At 38.7% G+C, this 21,208-nt stretch overlaps 1 protein-coding gene across 1 annotated transcript in view; it reads right to left on the bottom strand.

The window, feature by feature from the left end:
* Window positions 1-21,208, bottom strand: part of COG5 (component of oligomeric golgi complex 5) — a 194,595-nt gene that overhangs the window by 14,701 nt on the left and 158,686 nt on the right. Inside the window, exons 15-18 of the mRNA XM_069801840.1 lie at window positions 11,919-12,029; window positions 10,477-10,539; window positions 9,563-9,666; window positions 7,943-8,180 (exon numbers count right to left, since the gene is read on the bottom strand). Of these exons, the coding sequence (XP_069657941.1) occupies window positions 7,943-8,180; window positions 9,563-9,666; window positions 10,477-10,539; window positions 11,919-12,029 (516 nt within the window). The remainder of the gene's footprint in view (window positions 1-7,942; window positions 8,181-9,562; window positions 9,667-10,476; window positions 10,540-11,918; window positions 12,030-21,208) is intronic.

Genomic DNA, 21,208 nt, shown 5'->3' on the forward strand with positions numbered 1-21,208 from the left:
CCCAACTCCTTGTGCCCCCCCAGCCTCCTTGCTGGTGGGGTGGGGTGAGGAGCAGAAAAGCCCTTGGCTCTGGGTAAGCAGGGCTCAGCAGTAACCAAAACATCCCTGTGTTATCAACACTGTTCCCAGCACAAATCCAAAACATAGCCCCATACTAGCTACTGTGAAGAAAATTAACTCTATCCCAACCAAAACCAGCACACTGGGCCATTGGCTTCACCAAGACCACATAACTATGCTGGGGTTCCAGCATAAACAAGAAAGATCATGTGGCGAACTACGATGCCACAGTTCATCTAAAACCAAAAGAAATTAAATTAGCAATTAATGCAAAACAAGGCCGTATACTTCAGGCACCCATCTTCAAAGCAGGTGGCAGGATGGCAGTCATCTCACCTACTTCGCAACATCTACAGACTCTCTTCATACTCAGTGGAGAGAAACAGCCACTCCTGGGGTGAGACATATCTTTCCTTGAGGTAGATATCTAAAATAGGTCAGGCGGGTCACAGAGGAGTATCCATCTACATGACACTCAGTCAACCAAAGCTGGGAAAGCCAGAGGGCCTAACCCAGGCACCTACACTTCCTCTGAAAGGCGCTGGGGAAAGCCCCACAGAGCCAGCCTACAGGCAGCGCAAAGCTGCTCCCCAAGCCTGGGAACCTTGGAGCACATGCCCCACATCGAGCACCTGCAGGCCTGCATTTTATATTAAGCAGCAACGCGCAGAAGCAGAAAGTGAGTAAAAATCCAGGAAGCAGAAATAAGGATCTTTGTCTTCTGCTTTCAGATGAATGCTCCAGCCCTGGGTAACAGCCCGGCTCCCTCCTGCCTACTGCCCTTCTGGCTCCCAAATCTTCTGCTCTAGGCTATGAACTGGCCCATTCTCTACAGCTGGGTGGGATCCCTGCCCTGTCCCCCTGTAACCCTCGCAGCCTGAGGGCTAGGTCACCTCTCCCACATGCAGGTGCAAGGGGTACCTGTTTCTTGGGCCGAAGAGCACGTACAACCCAGCTCTGCAGTTCCTGAGGAAGCACGCTATGCACCAGGCAGTGCAAAAGGCATGCAAATGGGAAGCCAACGTCCCCACGCTCGAGGAGGAGCTGGCAGCTGCTGTGCTGTGTGCTGAATTTGCCAGTGCAAGGGAGCGAGGTTGAGTTGTCCCCTCCAGGACAGGGGATTTCTGCAGGGAGGTGCTCCAACACCAAACTGTGACGAAGCTTAGAGCAAGTTCAGCATGTTGTTCCACCAGATCCTCTGGGACACTTCTGAGCACATATGGGAGCCAAGAGGCCTGTCTGCTGCACAGGATCAAAAGCAAGCAGCCAAAAAGAGGAGCTAATTAAGTAGGCTTCACTGCATCATGATACAAGAACCCTACAGACCCTGAAAAACAAATGGGAGCAAGACTCTGATTTCTCCAGAGCTTCTTTTCAGGCATCAGTATTGGCTAGAGGCAGCTGGAAGTAACTGATATCCTGCAGGAGCTGGTGACCCAGCTCTTGTGGGAGCCATGGGCTTATAGCTGTGAAGAACCAGGGAGAAGATAATTCTTTTAGGTGCTTTAGAGAATTTGGTAACAGGCCACAAACTGCCAGTCTGACTTGTGCAAACAGAGATGCATGGATCAAACTGTACTCATGAGGGGAAAGAAATCCCAGCATAGCAAAATGTAATTTTGCTTAATAAGTTTTAAATGACTGTTTCACTCCTGAAACGTAATATGATGTCATGAGACGTAAGTGAAACTTTCTACAGCTTAACCAATTCCTTATTAAAACAAATTTAAATTATTTCTCTTGAACATAATTGGCAGTTTCCATAAATCAACGTTTTTAGTCTTAGGTACTAAGGAATAAAATTTACTTTGGAAAATTCTATTACTTCATCTTCAACCTTTATTCACTGTAGGAAATTATTAGTATTGCTAGAACTAGATAGATTTAATGGCAGCAGATGGTTGATTCGTGAAGTACTAGTTGCCAAAGAAAAAAATTGTTTTTAAGCTTTGCAGCATACTATACCATCTCAAATTGACTCATGAAGAGTGGGACTGAGTGCAAACTAATCTGGTAAAAAAGTACATAAATGACAGAAACTTTTTTTTTTTTTTTAATTTACAACACTAGTCTGCTATGTGTTATAACCCAATCTCTCCAATAAAAACTATACTTTGTATTATAACTAAGATTGTTTTCTTCACTTGAATTTTAGCTATTTGTCTGAGCCCAATGCTGTAGTGAGATGCTACAGCATCTTTGCGCTGTTACATTCATCTCTGCAGGCCCACTGAGCAGGGTTTTGTGTCTCTGCTGAGCATTGGTGCCAGCCAGCATGGCTGGCCTGGGAGCGAGTGCCAGGGAGGAATCATTCGGCTGGAACAGCTGCTGTTTTTAAGGTGCTGGAATTGGGCATAGGATTGAGCATATATCACTTCTTGGTTCTGCTATCTGTCGTCACCTGAAGCTGCATCAACTCTTGATTCCTGCAGCATATTTATACTGTAGCAGCTTTTGCTATGATACACAGCTACAGTTTCCAAAGCACTTTGGTGAGCTTTTACAGGTCGGGTGATGTTTTTGGCTGTCTGCAAGCCAGTATTTGTATCGCGTGTGCAAGGCCTTTCATACAGTCATATCCTACAGGCTTCACATATGTACGGATGAGTAGTATTTCTTGTTTCTTTTCCAAATTTGGAACTGCAAATTTGAAAATTCAGATATCTAGGTTAAATCAGTGATAAATCAGGTGTCCAAGCAGTAATTTGCAACCACAGAAGCTTGACTGACTAATGTGATATAATCATTAACACAGGATGCAAGACAAGCAGTAGGAAGTGCAAGTGCCTGCCAAAAAGCAAGTGGCAGCTAGATCAGAAGAAGGCCTAATGACTCTGCCTGGTTTCTTCTAAATTTGTTCAAAACCCATTGCTTTTCCATGATTTATTCATGTTATTTTGCTATGCTTCACAGAACACAGTGGCCGACTCCTGCCCAACATATGCTTCTTCTCAATGATTCTTGCTCTCTAAGCCCAAAAAGGCTATATTATCTTTTCTTCTCATATGACCCTGCCATAGCCCATGGCTAGGTGGTCAATTATCTGTTGAACTATTCACTGGCTAGCCATATTGTAGAAAATACATCACATGGCTGGCTTCTCTAATTGGATTATGTTCAGCAACCCAAGGGTGAAGTTAATACGTAGTCTAGATACAGATAATGCATATATATTGAAGAATGCTTTGAAAAACCCCATAGTGAAGTTATTGTTTAGTGCCTATTGTGGTATTTTCAAGATCTCTCATTACTAAACAGCTGTTTTTTCAGCTGGAAAATCTTAACATTAAATTTTTAGCAATTACATTTCCTCCTGGCCAAGATGAATTCCAAGTTTTTAAATGTTAACTCAAAATGCTTTTTTCTAGCCATTCACCAGGAGAGAATGCTTTAACAAGCAAGGGAACAGAAGAGCTCTGCACTGTTACACGAAAGAAGCTGGCCTTGAAGGGACATGGAATTTGATTTCTCCCCCATGCAGCAATTCCAAAACGGTTGATGTTTAAGTAAATCCTTCAGCAGTAATACCTCCAAAATAACACACATCAGAAAATAATTTCTTTCTTCCAGTAAGATAGTTAGCATTAAACATTAAGTGCAGTTTAGCTTTAGTAGTTTCTGTCCTTATGACTACAACTGTGATTACAGCATCCTGGTTCTCTCACTTCTTCATAAGAAACTAGAAAGCAAATTTTTTAGGAAAAATTCTAAGAAGCATTTTTACACTTGTATCACCATGTTTGATCAAACGAGCAAATCTGTTTACATTTTTTAAAACCTAAATGCCTAATATTCTTGCTTTTCTAATGCCACATATTGAATCAGGAAAACTAGATTCTGACCATAGGGTAACCAGCAGATAGAAACATTTCTTCTGCACTAGAATTTAGCATTGTCAACTTCTACAGTAAAAACATTTTTCTAGGAAAATTCAGTAAAACCAAAACATTTTGCAGTAATTTATTGATAAAGACTTGAAGAGTTGGTGGGAGTGTTATCTATGCCCCATCAAAACTGTTTGAACACAGTACTGAACAATGCCAAAAACCCCAACTATAAATCACACCTAGATAAGAAATATATGAAGGTATATGTAGAATAGTATAAACTCAAACAGGACCAATAAAAATAGTTCACTCAACAAGGCTGAAACTAATCAGTCATGACATGAGATGGTGTTCTTGCCACAGACAGTGGCTCCTGCCTTATACATCACTCCAAACATACACCTGTACTATGAAAAGATGGGAAATCATGTCATGCTTTCATGCCATGAAGCATAAAGACTACTTAGTCTTTGCAATTTCTAGACTACTTATTTCAATGTAGTTGTGATCTGTAGTTGCTATTAATAAACAATTATTTTCCTGCATCAGCCTACAAACTTGATGTAGCAGACTACTAATTTCCATGCCAAATATTACTGTGGATTCCTCATTTATTCTAAATAAATTTCTCAACTGATTGTGCTTGTATTTCATTCTTTGCTGCATTGTCCAGCACTTCCATCAGGTTTTAGGAAGGCCTGAACTACAAGCCACCAGTCCTAAAGTGTGCCTAAGTGTTAAGTGCTGTAACAACAATACCAAGCAAGTTAAAAAGTCCTAGGAGAAGAACTGGTACTCCCCAGAAACATAAATGTTGAAAAACCATCAGAGCTTGCTGGTTTGCTTGCCTCCAGGAGAACATTTTTTTCAGTCTGACTAGTACGGAATTAAAAAGTAAAATTTGGTATTACATACATGAATACTGAATTATGGTCACCTTAAAAATACAAAACCAAATGAAAACAAACTGATGCAGGAATTTATAGGAGTGAACTGAAAAGTAATCTTGTGCAATTGCCTGCATAAAAACTGAGAGCATGAAAAGAGGTGAATTCAGCCTGTAGACTAGAAATATTTTAAACGGTGAGAGTCCCAAGGAACAGCACAGTATGTGATAACAACCTTGCAGCAGTGCAGACATCTTCTAGGGCTTAAAATGTTTCTGTGTTCCTGTAAGCACTGATCTTCATGAAATCTTATTAATGATATTCAGGAGTGTTTCAAGCCTGTCATACCTCTGTTCACAGCTGCCACACTAGCACACACCTAGTCTTATCACTGAAATATTTGTAATGCACAAGATAGCAAAATGCAGTACTGACACTGGAAACAGGATAAGACAGAGGATTCAGAATTACAGCAATAATTCCTAGCTGTGTAAGTAGCTAAGCCTTACTCAAGAAAATTGGCTATTGTGCACCTCGCTGAACCCAGTTCTGAATGAAGAGAACTTGAAGCCTCAGTCTTCCCCCTTCTGTGTAGACACCTGTTGTTTGGAGGCAACTTACCAGTAAAACACGTTTCCAGTGCAAAAATTTTCAACTCTGACCCTCAGCCAAAGCTATTCTGCTGAGTATAAGGCAGCTGTAACTCTAACCGAGTGCCTTGAAAGAAATGTGCACAAGCACATGAGATACCCAAAATCTGATGCAACCCAAGATTATTTGATTTACTGCATGCGTATTTATAATAGGACCTCAAATTAATCAAAGTTTCTAGACAGATTTCTGCCCAGGTCTTTTGCTTGCAAGTAACCCCAAAACACCAAAAGGGGTTTTAGATCTCAAAAGCCAGTTTTAAGCAGGAACTTGTAACCCTTTTTTGAATACAGAAAATTCAAAATTACTCTACAAGACAGAGCACAAGTAAAATCAGTTTATTAACAAACCTCCTCCTACACACAAAGTGTCTTTCCAGGCAGGTCCTTTTCTTTGGGTTGGGCTTTAGACCAACAATGCAGTGCCTTTCTGGGACTGAAAAAAACCCTGCACACAGCATTTATGGCCATTTGGAAAAGTTCATCCTTTCCATCAAGCCAGCAGCCCACCTAAATACCTGCTCCCTGCTCTCCTCAGCCCAAAGCAGCAGCAACCTCCCCTTCTCTTTGGAGGAATCAAGTCTTTTCCTCGACAAAGCCATGTGCTATGGGAATGGGAGCATGGAATTGAAACAAGTTCTGTTCAGGATTACAGCCACATTTCAGTGAAAGTGCCCAAGCCTCCCGGCTGGGTCAGAGCAACTACAAGCTCCCCAGTGGGGCTACCAGGAGCTGGCGTCATGGCCACATGCCCAAAACCCACCAGGTTTTTGGGAGGCGTAGACACACCCCTGAAAACATAGATATAAGGCAGCCTCCACATATAAAATGTTTCGGTCCTTTTTCTGTTATTCTGAGCAACAGGATATAGTGTCCAGGCCATTCTAGACACTACAGCCCCTGTGCAGCCTGGGACGCCCTAAGGAGCTCTATGCAGAGATGCTCAAAGGCACAGAGTGAGCGCTGAGGTGGCTGTATGGGGCTGGTTGGACCCAGGCAGTTCTGGTCTTAAGCCCACTTTTAAACAAGCCAAAACCATGGTGCAATGTGAAGATAAGAAAAACACAAGGCAGCCCCCAGATGCAGCAACAGCTGAAGGCAGAGACAAGAATGAATTCAAAACCTATTTTTTTTCTTCTACAGTACGAAAGAAGAGAAATCAGAACATTTATCTTCACACAGTTGTCCGTTCAGGAGTTACACTCAGCACAGTGGGGAAGAACATGCAAATCCCCTAACACTCAGATGAAAACATACCTTCATTTTTCACTTATAAGGCAGCCCGTGTTAGAATGAGAAAAATAAGTGTTTAAAAATGATAAACGAGTTATATTTTTAGTATTATTATAATAGCTGCTTAGATGAGATGCTCTTTACTGTAGAATTAGGTGAAGATATTTCCCAAATATATATGACTTACTTTAGTACTGCACTATAAATTACAAAAATTTTCTATATTCCTTCCAGAGGAAGAACCAAGCATCCTTTTTTTCCTCCAATTTCATGACATTGTCTTTAAAATAGAGAAGGAAACACAACCTTCTCACCAAAAGCAATTGAAAACTTCCCCTTAACTTCTGCGGTTAAACGCTGATTTGCTACTTTTGAGTAATGAATAAAAAAACTTCACTCAGGAGTATGTAACTCACAGGCAAATGATACAAAGCAGCCACAAGCAGAAGCAGAGATGGCGATTTCTCCCTCCCTGCCTTCCTCTCCTACCTCAGTTACCTACCAGCCAAAAGCAGCACTTGGTATGCAAACAGCTGGTGCCAATTCCCTTTTTCATTTGGATAATAATAACCAGAACCCTCAGACCAATCTAGTGCAAGCCTGTATTCTTTGGCAAGTTAATCACACAGTGTTACTATTAACAAATTAAATTTGAATATAGTAGATAAGCAGACAGGTAGTGGATATTAATCTGGTGATTTGTTTTGTGTTTTAGTCCAGTATATGAGCTAGGTAAAGCTGAGAGGCAGATAAGTTGATCAGGTCATGAACAGAATCCCACAAGAAAACTCTCTTCTGTTACCGAAAGGGCAGTTCTTCCACAGGATATTGGTATTTCTTTAGCTTGTTTCCTACACTGGAAGGCAGCTGAGTTAGCGATTAACTACTGTAGGCACTGTGATATATAAAGCGATTAAGAAAGCGACACATTCTGTTAGAAGAGAGAGAAAGAATGAAGTGAATGAATGGTGGCAAATGATGGACATACTGAAGAGATCAGACAAGCTGGATAAAATGTCAAGACACAGCTGAATTTAAATGCAACAGTCACTTGATAGGAAGCTGTCAGACCTCCCTGAATCTGCCTTATGGTGACGAGGGATCATCCACTACTTAGTGGATGCATTTCTCAGGATACAGGATCTCATCAGAGAGGATGTTTAGAACTGGAATGCACCAATCTCTACAACTGCCTGTTTATACTTTGATGGGGACAAAAGTATTGATAATTTTCAGTGAATACAGTGAAGTAACAGTAAAAAGCAGAAATCAGCATTAAGGGTACCTGTGCAAAATCCGCCGCAAGCCGCATCTTCCCACCTTCACCAAGGGGCCTTATTAGACTGGCATTGCGAATGAAAAGTTCAATTGCTCTTTGAGCCATGGCTTCAGTGTTATCAAAGACAAAGTCAAAACACTCAAAATGTCTGAAGTAGTCGCTCATGACTCTTGCTATAAAACCCTGTAGTTCTTTCATGTACAGAGAACAAGGGACATCTGGTTTTCCTGAGCTGGATAACGATCTGAAAAAAAAAAAAAGAAAAGAAAAAAGAAATGGGGACAGCCAAATTCATCTTTAAAACACAACCAAAAACTACTGGATTCTTTTTAATTTTTTCCTACCCCATGAAGTCATGGCATGGCATGAATTGTAGCATCTCATTTCTACTCAGAATAAAGAGCATGTAGTGCTCTCTGAAACTGTAGTAAAAAAATATCTCTTTATCAGCCATTCCCATCCTAACAAGATAAAGGAAATCACCCCACTCCTACCCAACTTGCAGAGCCTCCACCAGTTTGGAGCCTAAACCTCAAATCCAGCCCCTAAATTGAAATGTCTCAGTTATTGATTTGAAACTCTATTAATGGATCAGAAAATAAAAGCACATGTTACAGGGTTACCAGTTTAGCCTATCCCAAACCTGTTCTCTGTACAGAAAGTTTCCTAGATTCCTCCAAACCCAGGATTAAGAAGTCAATCTAATTATCACAGAAGCAGCACAGAAGCTACAGTACACAGAAATCAATCACCTTTCTCTTTCTTTGAATCACAGTCAGGCAAAAGAGTTCTTCGAAACTCAGGAACCTGAGCATATTGGCTGTCTAACAAAACAGCCTTTGGCTGGAATTGGTTTATACACCTAGAGAGATATTTTGCTAGTGGTGGCAAAGGAAAGATGGAGAGGGTAAAATATTGTTAAAAAAAAGTCAAAAGGAAAATTTAAAACCCCTCTGAAAATATACTATTTTCAGTGAATTTCCAAGACAGAAAACAAGACATCTGATGATGTTATAAGCAATGTCAGAACAGAGATAACAACCAAAATACTGCTCAGGAAGGAAGACTCAATTATAGATAGGACTCAAGATCTCTGCAGATAAAGAATACTGGAAATTTTAATTAAAATGCTATGGGAAAATAGCATAATACACTAAATCTGAGCTTTCAATAAAAAAGATTTTTTGAACCATTTAATATTCAATACTACTTTAGAAAAATTTATGTGTAATTTTGAATCAGAGGTTATATGCTTTATTTTAAGAAACAAGAATATTGACAGTTCTGAAGACTGCCCGCAAAAAATATGTTCTGAAAGCAAAAGGGTTTTTTTAAAGCACAAAAATGGCCTCTGCTTGGTTTTATTTTTCTATTTAAAATGAATTTTACTGAACAGATATGCAAAAAAACGGAGGGAGGAGGGGAAGAGGACAGATGCTACCCGATTAAATTGTTTCAATAGATAGGTGTAATTCTGCTTTCTGTGTTCATTGACCATAAAGCATTGCCCTCCCCTCAACAAACACACGCTGTTGCTCCAAGGACATTGTGGCAATAACAATCTATTATGCATATGCAGGATGTCTTACTAAAGCAATGGTAAATTTAAAAAATTTTTCTAGTTACCCAGAAAAATCTTCCTGGTGCATAGTGATGATAATAGCTTCTACTGAATCTCCTACAGAGTTCAGTAACGGTTGAACAGCACTACCCATTAGATCATGGACTGCCTAAAATAGAATAAGAAAAAGGCAGAAGTAAGGAAACAGAAGCCAGAAGCATTTGCATTTTGACACCTCAAAAATACCTCAGTTCATTTCAACAGTGCTTTTTATTATTCTGCACTAGAAACTGCTAAATAGAAGGACAAAAGCCTAAGATAACATTTCTCTTTAATTGATTTTACCAGTAAAGTACAGAAATAGGGCTGTTTACTCCTTCTATGTAAAGCCTTGCTTCAAAAAGGTGCACAATGATCTGGCATTCCTCATTTGTAAGCGTACATGTTTTGGTGCACACACTTCGTTCAGCTGTTCCCTCCCCAGACACGTAAGCTACCCTTCATTCCTCTGCACACAACCCCTCCCAGATTAGCGCACAGCAGGACGGATGTGGATAGCTGTCATCCACACAGGGCTGCACGGCCATCCACATCAACCCCCAGAAAAGCACCAGGTAGCATAAAAATCATAATCTTATGTGCGTGTTGGGGCGGGGGGGCAAGGAGGTGATGAAGGATCCAGTTATTGCTGCATGAACGGTGCAGAGAAAGACGTTTATTTTCACAGCCAGATGACATCTGAGTTCCGACCATTATGAGAATATTCTTGAATACAAACGCTACTCAAGCAGTGATTCGGCACATGCAACATTATATATAGCTGCAGATACAACAAAATATACGTTTCAGAATATTTGTATACCTTTTGACTAACATACACTGACACAAAATAATACCTAGGAAAATAAGTGCCCATTTTAAGTGTAACAAACAAAGCAAAGCTCAGCCCTACCCCTGCAGCATAAGGTCATTCAATTACCTTTAAGGCAGTTGTGACTGTTTGCTCAGCAGTTGCTGGAAATGAGCTCTGATTGGTAATGACCTAAAAATTTTAAAGTAATTGTTAATAGTCGACATTCAACAAATTATTAGAATCCCTAATATTTAATTTCATTTAAAAACATACTGAGTTATCCTTAGTAATGAGTGGTTTACATAGGAATAGATAACTACGAAATGTGTTTTATACAGACAGAATTTTCAATGCACCAGTATCAGTCCTTTGCTCTCAAATTTCCTATGGACTCTGCTTCTGCCTTGGCAAAGAAATTATTCAATTGAGTTCAACTGAAATTTAGCTGAAGCGTTAACAGAATCAGAATAAGAGTAAGTGGTGTATTCTCCCACTGCTAAGTATAGAATTTATGGAGAACTATACAAGCAGGTCTATAGCAAATACTTGAAAGAATGGTTGTTCTTTCTCATTATTATGACTACTATAATACTACATATTAAATAGCTGTTTATGTACAGCTACAACAATATTAGAATTGAAAGTCAAGGAATGATCTGAAGGAATATTCTACCAATTTCCTTACAGTTATGAACATCCTATACAATAGTATTTTTAAGCCAGCTAAGTACTGAACTCAAAGATTGAATCATATGAGATCTCCCTCCAACACTAAGGCACATGAGGTTCATTACTAAATACATCAGAGAAAGCAGACTTAAAAGTTGATCTACCATCTGTTTGCAAAATCTAAGCAAATTTTATAGGCTTTTTAGCATTTTTTAACATTCCTGAAACATATCCACAGTCAGGAGTACTCATGATCTTTTTTCTAATCAGGCTAGGATTTAAACACGATTAACTACAACTACCACTATATCTGTTTGTTTTAATTTACAGAGACTGTATAACCACTGGCATCACTAAGCCAGTAAACTGGAATTATTCATAACCGTGCTTAATGCTGAAAATATTTCCAGGCCAGGCTTTAGTCACAGCAACAATGCACGGAGATATTTGTGAGGTGCCGCTTTTCTTCATTTCACCCTTTCCTTCCCCTTTTCAGTGTGGCCACAATCGTGGGAAAGCAGTGAGGGTCTTCTGAGAAAGATAAGCTGGGCTTGGAAAGGATGCAGACAAGGGCTATCAGACTGACCAGTACAAAGACAGAGCTTACTTGATAAGCAAAACCAGAGAGTTCAATTGTTTAGGCTCACGAAACAATGGATGTGAGATGTGATTATTCTCTATAAACACATCTTTCACTCCCCTTCTAATATTGACAGTTTGTCACACAGTGGTGCTTACAAGGGCCAGCCAAGTCCCAGAGTTGTACAAATGCATAGCAAGGTGCAGCTCTTAACCCCAAATTGGGCTGTATTTTTCAATTCTCAGCTAATGGGAGAATATCCATACAATAGAACAAAGAAGTTAACACGGCAAGAAGAGAAATACCAAAGGAAGCCTACCTTCAGAACCGACTGGTGCAGTTTGTACAGTGAATTAACTACAGCCACATTCCTCCTCTGTCCCTCTGTGAGCGGTCCAATCACCTGGCTGGCATCTCCTTGAGTAGACAGCTGCAGCGATCGCAGAAATTGTTACAACAGTATATCTTTAAACAGTGCATCACCACAAAATTATAATTAACTAAACTTAGACCACAGCAGAAAGCCATAGGTGTTCAGTACCAATGTTCTTCCATTTTATCTTCATTCATATGAGTCCCATCTCGAGATAATACAAACTGAACAACAGGAACCGTGAGAGACTGCTGTCTCGGCTCCCAAACCACAGCACTCAGACCCAGCTCTCTTGGAGATACCTAGTCCCAGCATAACTTCAACTTTGTAATCTAAGAGTCAGATGAAGTCACCTGCCTGAGAATGCAGTATAAAATAGCAGCAGCAGAACTGAAAAGGGTATGCTTTTCTGTATACTCTCAGTCCTCACTTCTCTGACAAGCATTCAAGCCTCTCCTTAAAAACTCTATTTCTTCAAATAGATGGCTTACAGCTTTGTACATATTAGTGGCTTGTAAATGAAAAGGAAAATGGAACTGCAAGGACCAAAATGACTAGTCCTGTCATTAAAAAGTGTTCTATCCATGAATCTTTCAGCAAAAATAAAAAAAAATTATTTCTTCATATTTAAACTCCACAAAGCATGCATTTTTTAATCATTACCACAGAAATCAAAGTTCCAGGGTGATATATAAATAGCAATTAACTACAGAACAGTCCCATAAGGATACCACAGCATATGTTTATAATTTAAAATAAAATAAATTGTAATTGGGAAACAAACAGAAATTTTTTTGTGCACTGAAAGCTGCAGAAATACAAAGAACTGACAAAAGGCTATGTGTATTCTAAAAGAAGTACAATAAATATTACAGCAAGAATAGCTATAAATAGAAGGCTTTACTGAGATATAATTATCTGACCAGTTATCTATATTTCAGGATACAAAATTATCCTCCAGAAAACTCATGAAGATGCCTAGCTCCAAAAGTCTTTCCGTAAAAATATATTCAACTCATCGAACAAGTCATCATGAGACTTTTATGAAGTGCATCTTTAAACACAGTTGTAGGTCCTACAGAAAGCTCCTAAACTGCAACTGAATACACAGTAACAATTGTTGAACAGAAGGAACAAACATAACACGAAAATTTTTAATTTATGGGAAACAGTAAATTTTTACTGGTGAAAGACTATTCCTGTACCTCCCATAGCTTCCACTCAGCATAAACACAGACAGCATGCAAGCAAAGTTATCTAGTATTTGCCAGCACTGCTAATAATGAAGTTTTAGACAAGTTCTTGCAAGCACACAGGAACTCAACCTTACAGCACTATGGTGACAATATCAGTTCATTTCCCTTTCTTCAAATTTAGGGATTATTTCAGGATAAATAAGTTTCTGAGACCTTTGCAGAGGGAAAAATCTTTTCCAATGTATCTTCAATTATTTGACATCAGAATGCATCTTTAGACTAGCTGACAAATGTAACATCTCAGCATCTTCCTGCCTTCCTGACGAGAACCACCATGTGAGCTACATACTTCTGTTTCCTTCCTGATATTTCTATTTGACAGATCTGACTGGTTTTATGAATTCTGCTTCTCATGCTTACAGCTTCACAGATTAGTAACAGAACAGCTGTGCAGAGAAACACCCTGTCCACGCAGCTGACCACCCTCCCAGACCCCAATAACCTTTTTTTCCCCACACCTTTTTAAGCACTGTGCAGACTATTCAATTGGGTTTTTGCGCATTTCCAACCATTAGAGACACTACTAAGTAACATTTTACATCCTAGCCACTTAAATTTCAGTTCCTCAGAGTCTATTGTAAAGGTTTCACAATTTCTTTTTCTTAGACATTATGAAATCATTAGACCATGTCTCTTCCACTAGTGAAAAAGCTTAATAAGCAAAACCGGTAACAAGTACAAACATAACCCTTCTGTAGCTACAAGCAACTCTTACAGTCAGCAATAGTGCATGACAGCCTCACAGGCCAAGTCTAAAAATGCCTTAAAAGCAACCAACCTTTCTAAAATTGTTTACCATATTAAATTCTCTTAAATTAATCAGTTAGAACTTTGACAGCTAGATGTGTTGATCCCTTGTGTATCTTAAAATAAAATCATTGGTGTAAAACAAAGAGGCTTGGAAAACTCGACTCTTGTAACTAGCAGTAGGAACTGGGCAGCCCAGGGCTTCCTAGGACTGCTTCTCCTGAAGGTGTGCTATGGGAACACCTGGCACCTACATAGGTAGGTGTGCCCTGCCATCAGGGAACACCTGGTACCTACATGGGTAGGTGTGCCCTACCATCTACAGCAGAAGTCTCAGGTGCTTGTTCCCATCTCTTGCTGTCACCACAATGATTTCTATGACCTTGCTTTGACGCAAGAAGGTTCTGCGCTGACTCTGTCCAACTTGTTTTGTGTACATACACTTTGTCACTAGCATGTATCTGGATTTCAGGTAGTTTATCATTATTCCAATATTCCAGTGCCTCAGACTGAATTCTTGACACCTCTAATATCCATTGTACAGTCATGCATCCATGTAGGAAAATGCCATCGTGTCTCCCCAGTTCCAACAAACCACACTTATGGCCCATTTACTTTAGGCACAAATCATCCCTCAATTTATTTTCCATCATACCAGGTTTTATGGATGATTCACATTCATCACTCTCATTTATATAGCAAGTACTTTTGAAGTTCTGTGCTGGACATAGCTTATGCAATTAAGCCCAGTGGTAATGTAACTCTTCCTGTGTTATCTGCCCACTGGGGATTGCACTGTGTAAATAGGATAAGTCAGATAAGTGTGAAGCCTAGCCACATCCACTCAGCTGAGAGACACGGTCCAAGGGCCTTCTTTTTGATGAGGGCACTAGAGACAAAATCTGGTACCTTTTTAATCAGATTTATCCAGAAATGCAGAAGGCCAGGAGGGTGAATTTATGCTAAGCAGAGATAAGGAGTACAAAAGGGGTGACTTCATTCCAAATCAGAATCTATTTTGGAAAAGAAACAACTAAAAGACAAAGTGTAGCTGAAGGACCAGACCTCATCTCCAGGGAACCATCAGTCACCCTGGGAGTTAGTCTGGCTTGAGCCTGCTAAGTGAAAAGGAAACAAAGGAAAAGAAACCCTGCTGAAGCCAGACCTGAATGAGCAGTAACAACATGGACTGTAACTGTTGCACTTTTCTTTATATCTTTAAGTATAGCAATTGATTTCTTATGCTCTTCACTTTAGTTGGATAAACTGTTTCTGCTTTTACCTCAAAGCCTGTGTACTATTTACAGCAATTTCACGGGCACTAGCAAAGCACAGGCACCCCATTCCCCAGCAAGCAGCAATTCTACAACGGATGACATGTCAGTATGAGCTCCCTTTGCCAACATGAGCTACCAGCACACTGGCAACCTGAGATGCTAGTGAGGAAGAGAGGAGTGAGGCAGAGAAGTCTCCCACCAGTGAACATTAGCCAGGACTTTTGTATCCAGGCTCTAGGACAAGGGCTGTGTCTTGTGGTACTCTCAAAAATGTGAATGTGAGCTCCTGTCCCATGCAGCATTTCAAAAAAACTCAAAGGGCAGCTGTTAAACTAAAATGAGAAAGAAACACTGGAGGTACTCCCTTTCTGACATTCGCTAAGGTAGGAAGTTGAAATTTGCAGGTTCAATCCAGTAGCTAACTAGCTGGAGGAAGCTGCCTAGACTTTTTTTAAAAATCCGATTCAACAGAACCTGAGGACTAGGTAGCAGATTGGGTAGTTTATTGAACAAGAAAGGACACTTGTAGAAGCTGATACACAAAAAATGTGTAACAAAGGGGAACAAGCTGACTGAAGGCCATCTGACTAGCTTCGGCCTGACATGCTCAAGAAACTGTAAGCCATGACTGGCACTGTGCTCTCCCCAAATTCAGAAGTCCTTCTGGAAAATAGGTTCTTTTTGTTTGTATCCTTCAGTACACTAATGTGGTTACACTGCTTCACCTGCAGAGATTGCAGGTGCCTCATATTGGGTCAGTAAGTTGCCCAATGCAGAAAATTTCAGGAATGATTCACCTAACCATGTGCAGGAGATCACAAAGTAGAGAAATAAGCACTTTAACAAGTAATTAATCTAGCCTATTTTAGAGACCCTTCTTTAGGGAGAGAGTAAAGGCAGCCTGTATACACCTATTTCCCTCCACTAACTATGAAGGGAATCTAAAGCAGTACTACAGATACATACAGGTAGCTGTACTGCTATACTGCCTGAAATCATGTCAGATGAATTCTCACCCTGTAAATGTATTTGTACCCCTTTGCATAGATCTGCTTTGAAAATATGTCTTGGAAATAACTACATCAAATGTTCTGGATTTTACACTTTTCTATGTTTAATACCTAAGAACAGACGTGTAATTTGACAGCATGGATTTGATCTCATGTGTTCAGACACATGCTACGATAAGATTACTTTGGGTTTAAATTCTTGTTTTCACCATGAAATGCAATGAATATAGAATTTAGATTAGGACGTGAATCAAATCATCAGTTCTCCCTCAGGTTATAAAAAAATGCTGAGTTTGTCTTTTTCTTGTAGAAAACAGACTATTGATACATCTTTTCCTGTAACTTGTTAGTCTTCCAAAGTGACTAACTTCCCCTGTTTCAACAGGTGGCAGCTCAGAAGAGGCACTGATTTGTGAGCTGGTTTGCTACCATTCCCTTCACAGACTAAACATTTTGTGAAAAAGCTCAGTTTCACACTAAGTAATTAAGATCTTGTGTGCATCCTTTTTGACAGTTCGGGAAAACTCCATTTATTTGATTCCTCTACTTTAAACAGCCTCAGCAAACCTACTCTCTAAAGACCGGGAAACAGCATCATAATTTAGGAGGAGTATGGAAAAGATCTTAAATCAAAGTAAGACAAAAGTAGTGCCTCTCAACAAAGCATTTGATCTAACTCTAGGATCACGAGACTAATATGTTTTGATAGCACAAATTGAACTCCAATTGTCAAGCTGACATTTTCAAGAATAAATACATTCCTAATACAGGCAGCTGATGTGGCCGTACCTCTGGCAGAAAGCAATCAATCCATCTGGTACTTGGCCTCCTGCCTGATCATAACAACTGATTATAAAGCACAGAATCCATTTACAGAGTTTCTGAGTCAATAGGCCTTGGCCCTGGGATTTCTCCCACAAGCTACAAATAATTGGGATGATTTACTACTAGGTTTAATGTCTTCCATACGGCAGAAACAGCCTTTTACAATCTCTTTCCACCTAAGAAACACAAAAGTTTACTAGAATCAGTTTGCTACTTTTTATAAAAATATGACACCATTTAGCAGAAAAATACATAACAATCTGAACTCCACTAGCTATGCCACCTAATATGTTAGCTTCTTACAGGACAATCTGCAAAAAGAGACATAATTTAGAGGTTCTAAGTGTAAGATTTGAATGAATGTGTCAGTGCAAATAAGGTCCTTGACTGATGAGGATAAATTAAAATGAATGTCCTGCTTTAAAAAAAAAAATCAACTAAAATTTGAGAATAAATCATAAATAAGAATTCATGTTCTTGGAACGACTTCAGATTTTTCAAAGAAGAAATATTTCAAGACATGAAGAAAGGAATAAGCTGAGAGTTCAGGCAATAACTTAAAAGGCACATAAAAACATTTATATTGCACCCTCAGGACATTCTTGTAGCTTCCAGAGTATCATCATCTTTTTGTTTTGTTTTGTTTTTTGTGCTTCCTCAGAAAAATGAAAATTTTATATTCTAGGAATATAGAAAAGGAGCTCTATGGTGAAGGCATTCAAAATCTTATAGAAAACACAATCATTACTTTGGGAAGAAAAATTTGAAGGGACTGTTAAGTCCTTGACCAAGAAAAAAGATCGAACACCATGCTCATACTGTTCATGCTAGAACAACAGCAATCATCAAACTGTTCCCTTGGGGGTATTTCTGTTTTGTTTTGGTTTTTTCTTCCTTAATATTTTCAAAAGCGGAAGAAATGGAAGGAAAACAGCAAATGGTCTTTCTGTAACAGAAAAGACAGGATTTATCTCTAAGTCTTTGAATCATCTGCGAAGAAAAGCACCGTTCAAATAATCAAAAGTGAGTAATGGTTCATGATCCTTAAATAATGAGATGCTTTAAAACAACTCCGCTGTCAGAAAGCACCTAAACCCAGTTCCCCTAAGGAATCTCAGAGAATGCTAAACCTAAAGCACTCAGAATAATTTCTCAACTTCCGAAAATTATGCCTCTTGTATTTGACATTTTTTCAGACTCAGGTTTATCTGGCTAGCCCAAGTCTGAGGAGGATTTCAAGGACAATGTGTGTTGATCCTGATACCTCTGACTGTAACAGTTTACTGAATTTTTCATGCTTGCCACATTAATGACTGAATGATTAATCATATTTTGTATGTCATCCCAATAGCTCTTGGTCCCAACCAACTACTGAGAATGCATCTCCAGAGGTGAAGAGCAGACATCCATCCCCAAGACACATGAGGCCAGTCCAACATGGTAGGGTGATATTCACCTACACATAAAAAATATAATCAACTTAATTGCCATCTGCCTTTTTTGGTATCAAGTCCAGGCGTTAATTGAGATTATAATACTTCTAGCCTGCAGAAGGTTATAAATGAGCTTTACATTGTCCAACTCTCATTAGAGTTGGTTCCAAAATTGAAAAATTCCAAAGCCTTTACCATATCAACATACATATAACCAAATTAATTTCTGAATGATAGAATCTAATTTGGTATGAACTAACTTGGAGCGCACTGTAAGAAAATACTGTGAGGATTGTACAGTCTTGCTCTTCTTCTACCTGTTAGCAAAATTACATGCTAGATCTAAATAAGTCTTTTAACCACTTTCCCAGCAAGATAAAATGAAGTACATAGTACTCTCAAAACCAGCCTTTTATGCTCGGATGATTTTTTTCTGGAGTTTAGCCAGTATCTCTTTAAAAAAAAAATAAAAAATCACACATTTGTTATGTGAGTCACGATCTAACCAGCAAAAGACAACATGAGAATGAAGAAAATGTTTCATGAAGTTATTTTTTAATGCAACTTTCTCCTCGAGATTTTTCATTCAATTTTTAAAAGTTTAAATGCTTTTTTAAAGTGACTTATGAGCTAGGTATGTCTACGTATTCTCTGACCAATATAAGTAGCTTCCTAATGACTGTTTTAACAAAACACTACTGATCTTTCCATCAAAAAAAAAAAAAAATTACAAAACCTTAGCTGACTTCTGATTATTTTTAAATTAGACCTACTGCCATCTTTAGCTTTTATTACTGTACAGTGAAACAGTAATTATTCTGAAATTATTTTAGCATATAAGAGCCTCCCACACATTCTATTTAAATACCTATTAATGAATTCCCTTAATGTGCCAAATATTGAATTCATATTTTTGGGTTCTCATTTAAATAGCATAGATACAAGTTTTTCAATGACAGTAACACCATGTCTTCAAGGTACTGGTAGAATACAATTAATTCATGTATCTCAAAAAGAATTGGAGAAAATATAATCTTTTACATTACTTACACCATTGTAACTGACCCATTATTTACAGAAAACCATTCCCAAAGTCTCATTTCACTACTGTTCTTGATGATTTGTGAGCTTACTACACTTCATACTTCCATCTGAAGTTCACAATATTCGACATTTAGACAGGAGGACTAGATATACTTCCCTGGAACTGTCAGACAAATCTCATTGTTGGAATATGTCCTGAATAGTGATTCACCCGCAAATGAAAGCTCACAATTCAATATAACACCATCTAATACGAGACACGGATTAATTCTTATAAGATCACATAATAAAAAAGGCAATCACTTTATGTCATTACAATAAGAATTCATTATGCTTTTTAATTCAAAACCATCACAGGCCTCATAAATTTGCTGGAGTTAAAATCTGGTGCCAAAATTCTAGTGCATGAACAGTATTTCCCCTTCACTGGAAGAATTTGATTCCAGAAATCCTTTCTCCCTCCCTTTCCACCCTGTTCTCCCCTACTTCATTGAATTATTCAGCTAGTTACATTTAGCTATGTCAGATAAGAAGATGGGTGGACAAAAAACCAACACAGATACCCCAAACCACATAGTTATGTCAGTAAACATCCTAACAGAGATGCAGCTCACATCCATCTTCCTGATACTATAGCACATTTCGTTTGGGAAACTTGTATAAATTAAATGAGCAAAACAATGTTTTGGGTTGGTGTAAGGTACATTTCTCCTTAGGAATACATATGACTAAAGCCAACCCAACAATGCTTTCCTCCATAAATGAAGTTTTAATTTTTTTCATTTCCCTAGAAGAAACCAGAATTATAGCCCTCCTAGATCAGTCTTTTTTTCTTGCAACACATTATGGATATTTTTCATTGCCACTAGGCAGACAGGGGCACAATCAATACAGAACTTGTTTAGTCCCACCCCTCTCTGCCTTTTCCTAGTCAACCACTAAGTATAGATCGAAAGGTCCAGAAAAAATTTCTATCTCCATGAATACTCAGAGAAAACTAAGAACCGATCCTTCTCATCCAACTGTTTTATCATTGCAATTTTTAAACTTTTAAATCCTATCTTCCTTTGCATTTCTGCTTTTCTTAACAATTTCACTGATGGAGCCAAGACACTCCAATATAGTCTCCGGATCAGTTATAACACACTTAGCCTTTTACATTCTGGACAAAAATATGCCATTCATATTGCTTAACATCTAAATAACCAACTGAAAACAGCTTATTTAAATCTTCATTCCCCTGATCAAGCATGACAGACACTTTTTCTTCTACAAATGGCATTACAAAAATTCCTTGTAAAGATGCTGTCTCTTTCTCAGCTCAGAGTTTGAGATGAATTAATTGTTGTTCTTCTATTCCACCTGGAGTTCTAGCATTTTCTTTCCTCATTCTCTTTATTGCAACAAGGTTTACAAACCAAGGAGAAGCATTAACAAATTTGAGATTGTTTTTAAACAGTAAAATATAAACTAAGATCAGAGCACATTTAATTGTAATCTCAGGAAGAGAGATCCTGGAAGATTTGTGAAGCCATGGCATGATAGAATTATGCTTTCAAAACTACATCACCAAAACCAAACAGCAGATTATTTTCTATTGACTATCATATATCAGATGCACCATAAACACACAAAGAAAGAAGT

Source organism: Haliaeetus albicilla, chromosome 14 (genome assembly GCF_947461875.1).
Source record: "Haliaeetus albicilla chromosome 14, bHalAlb1.1, whole genome shotgun sequence".
Lineage (NCBI taxonomy): Eukaryota > Metazoa > Chordata > Aves > Accipitriformes > Accipitridae > Haliaeetus > Haliaeetus albicilla.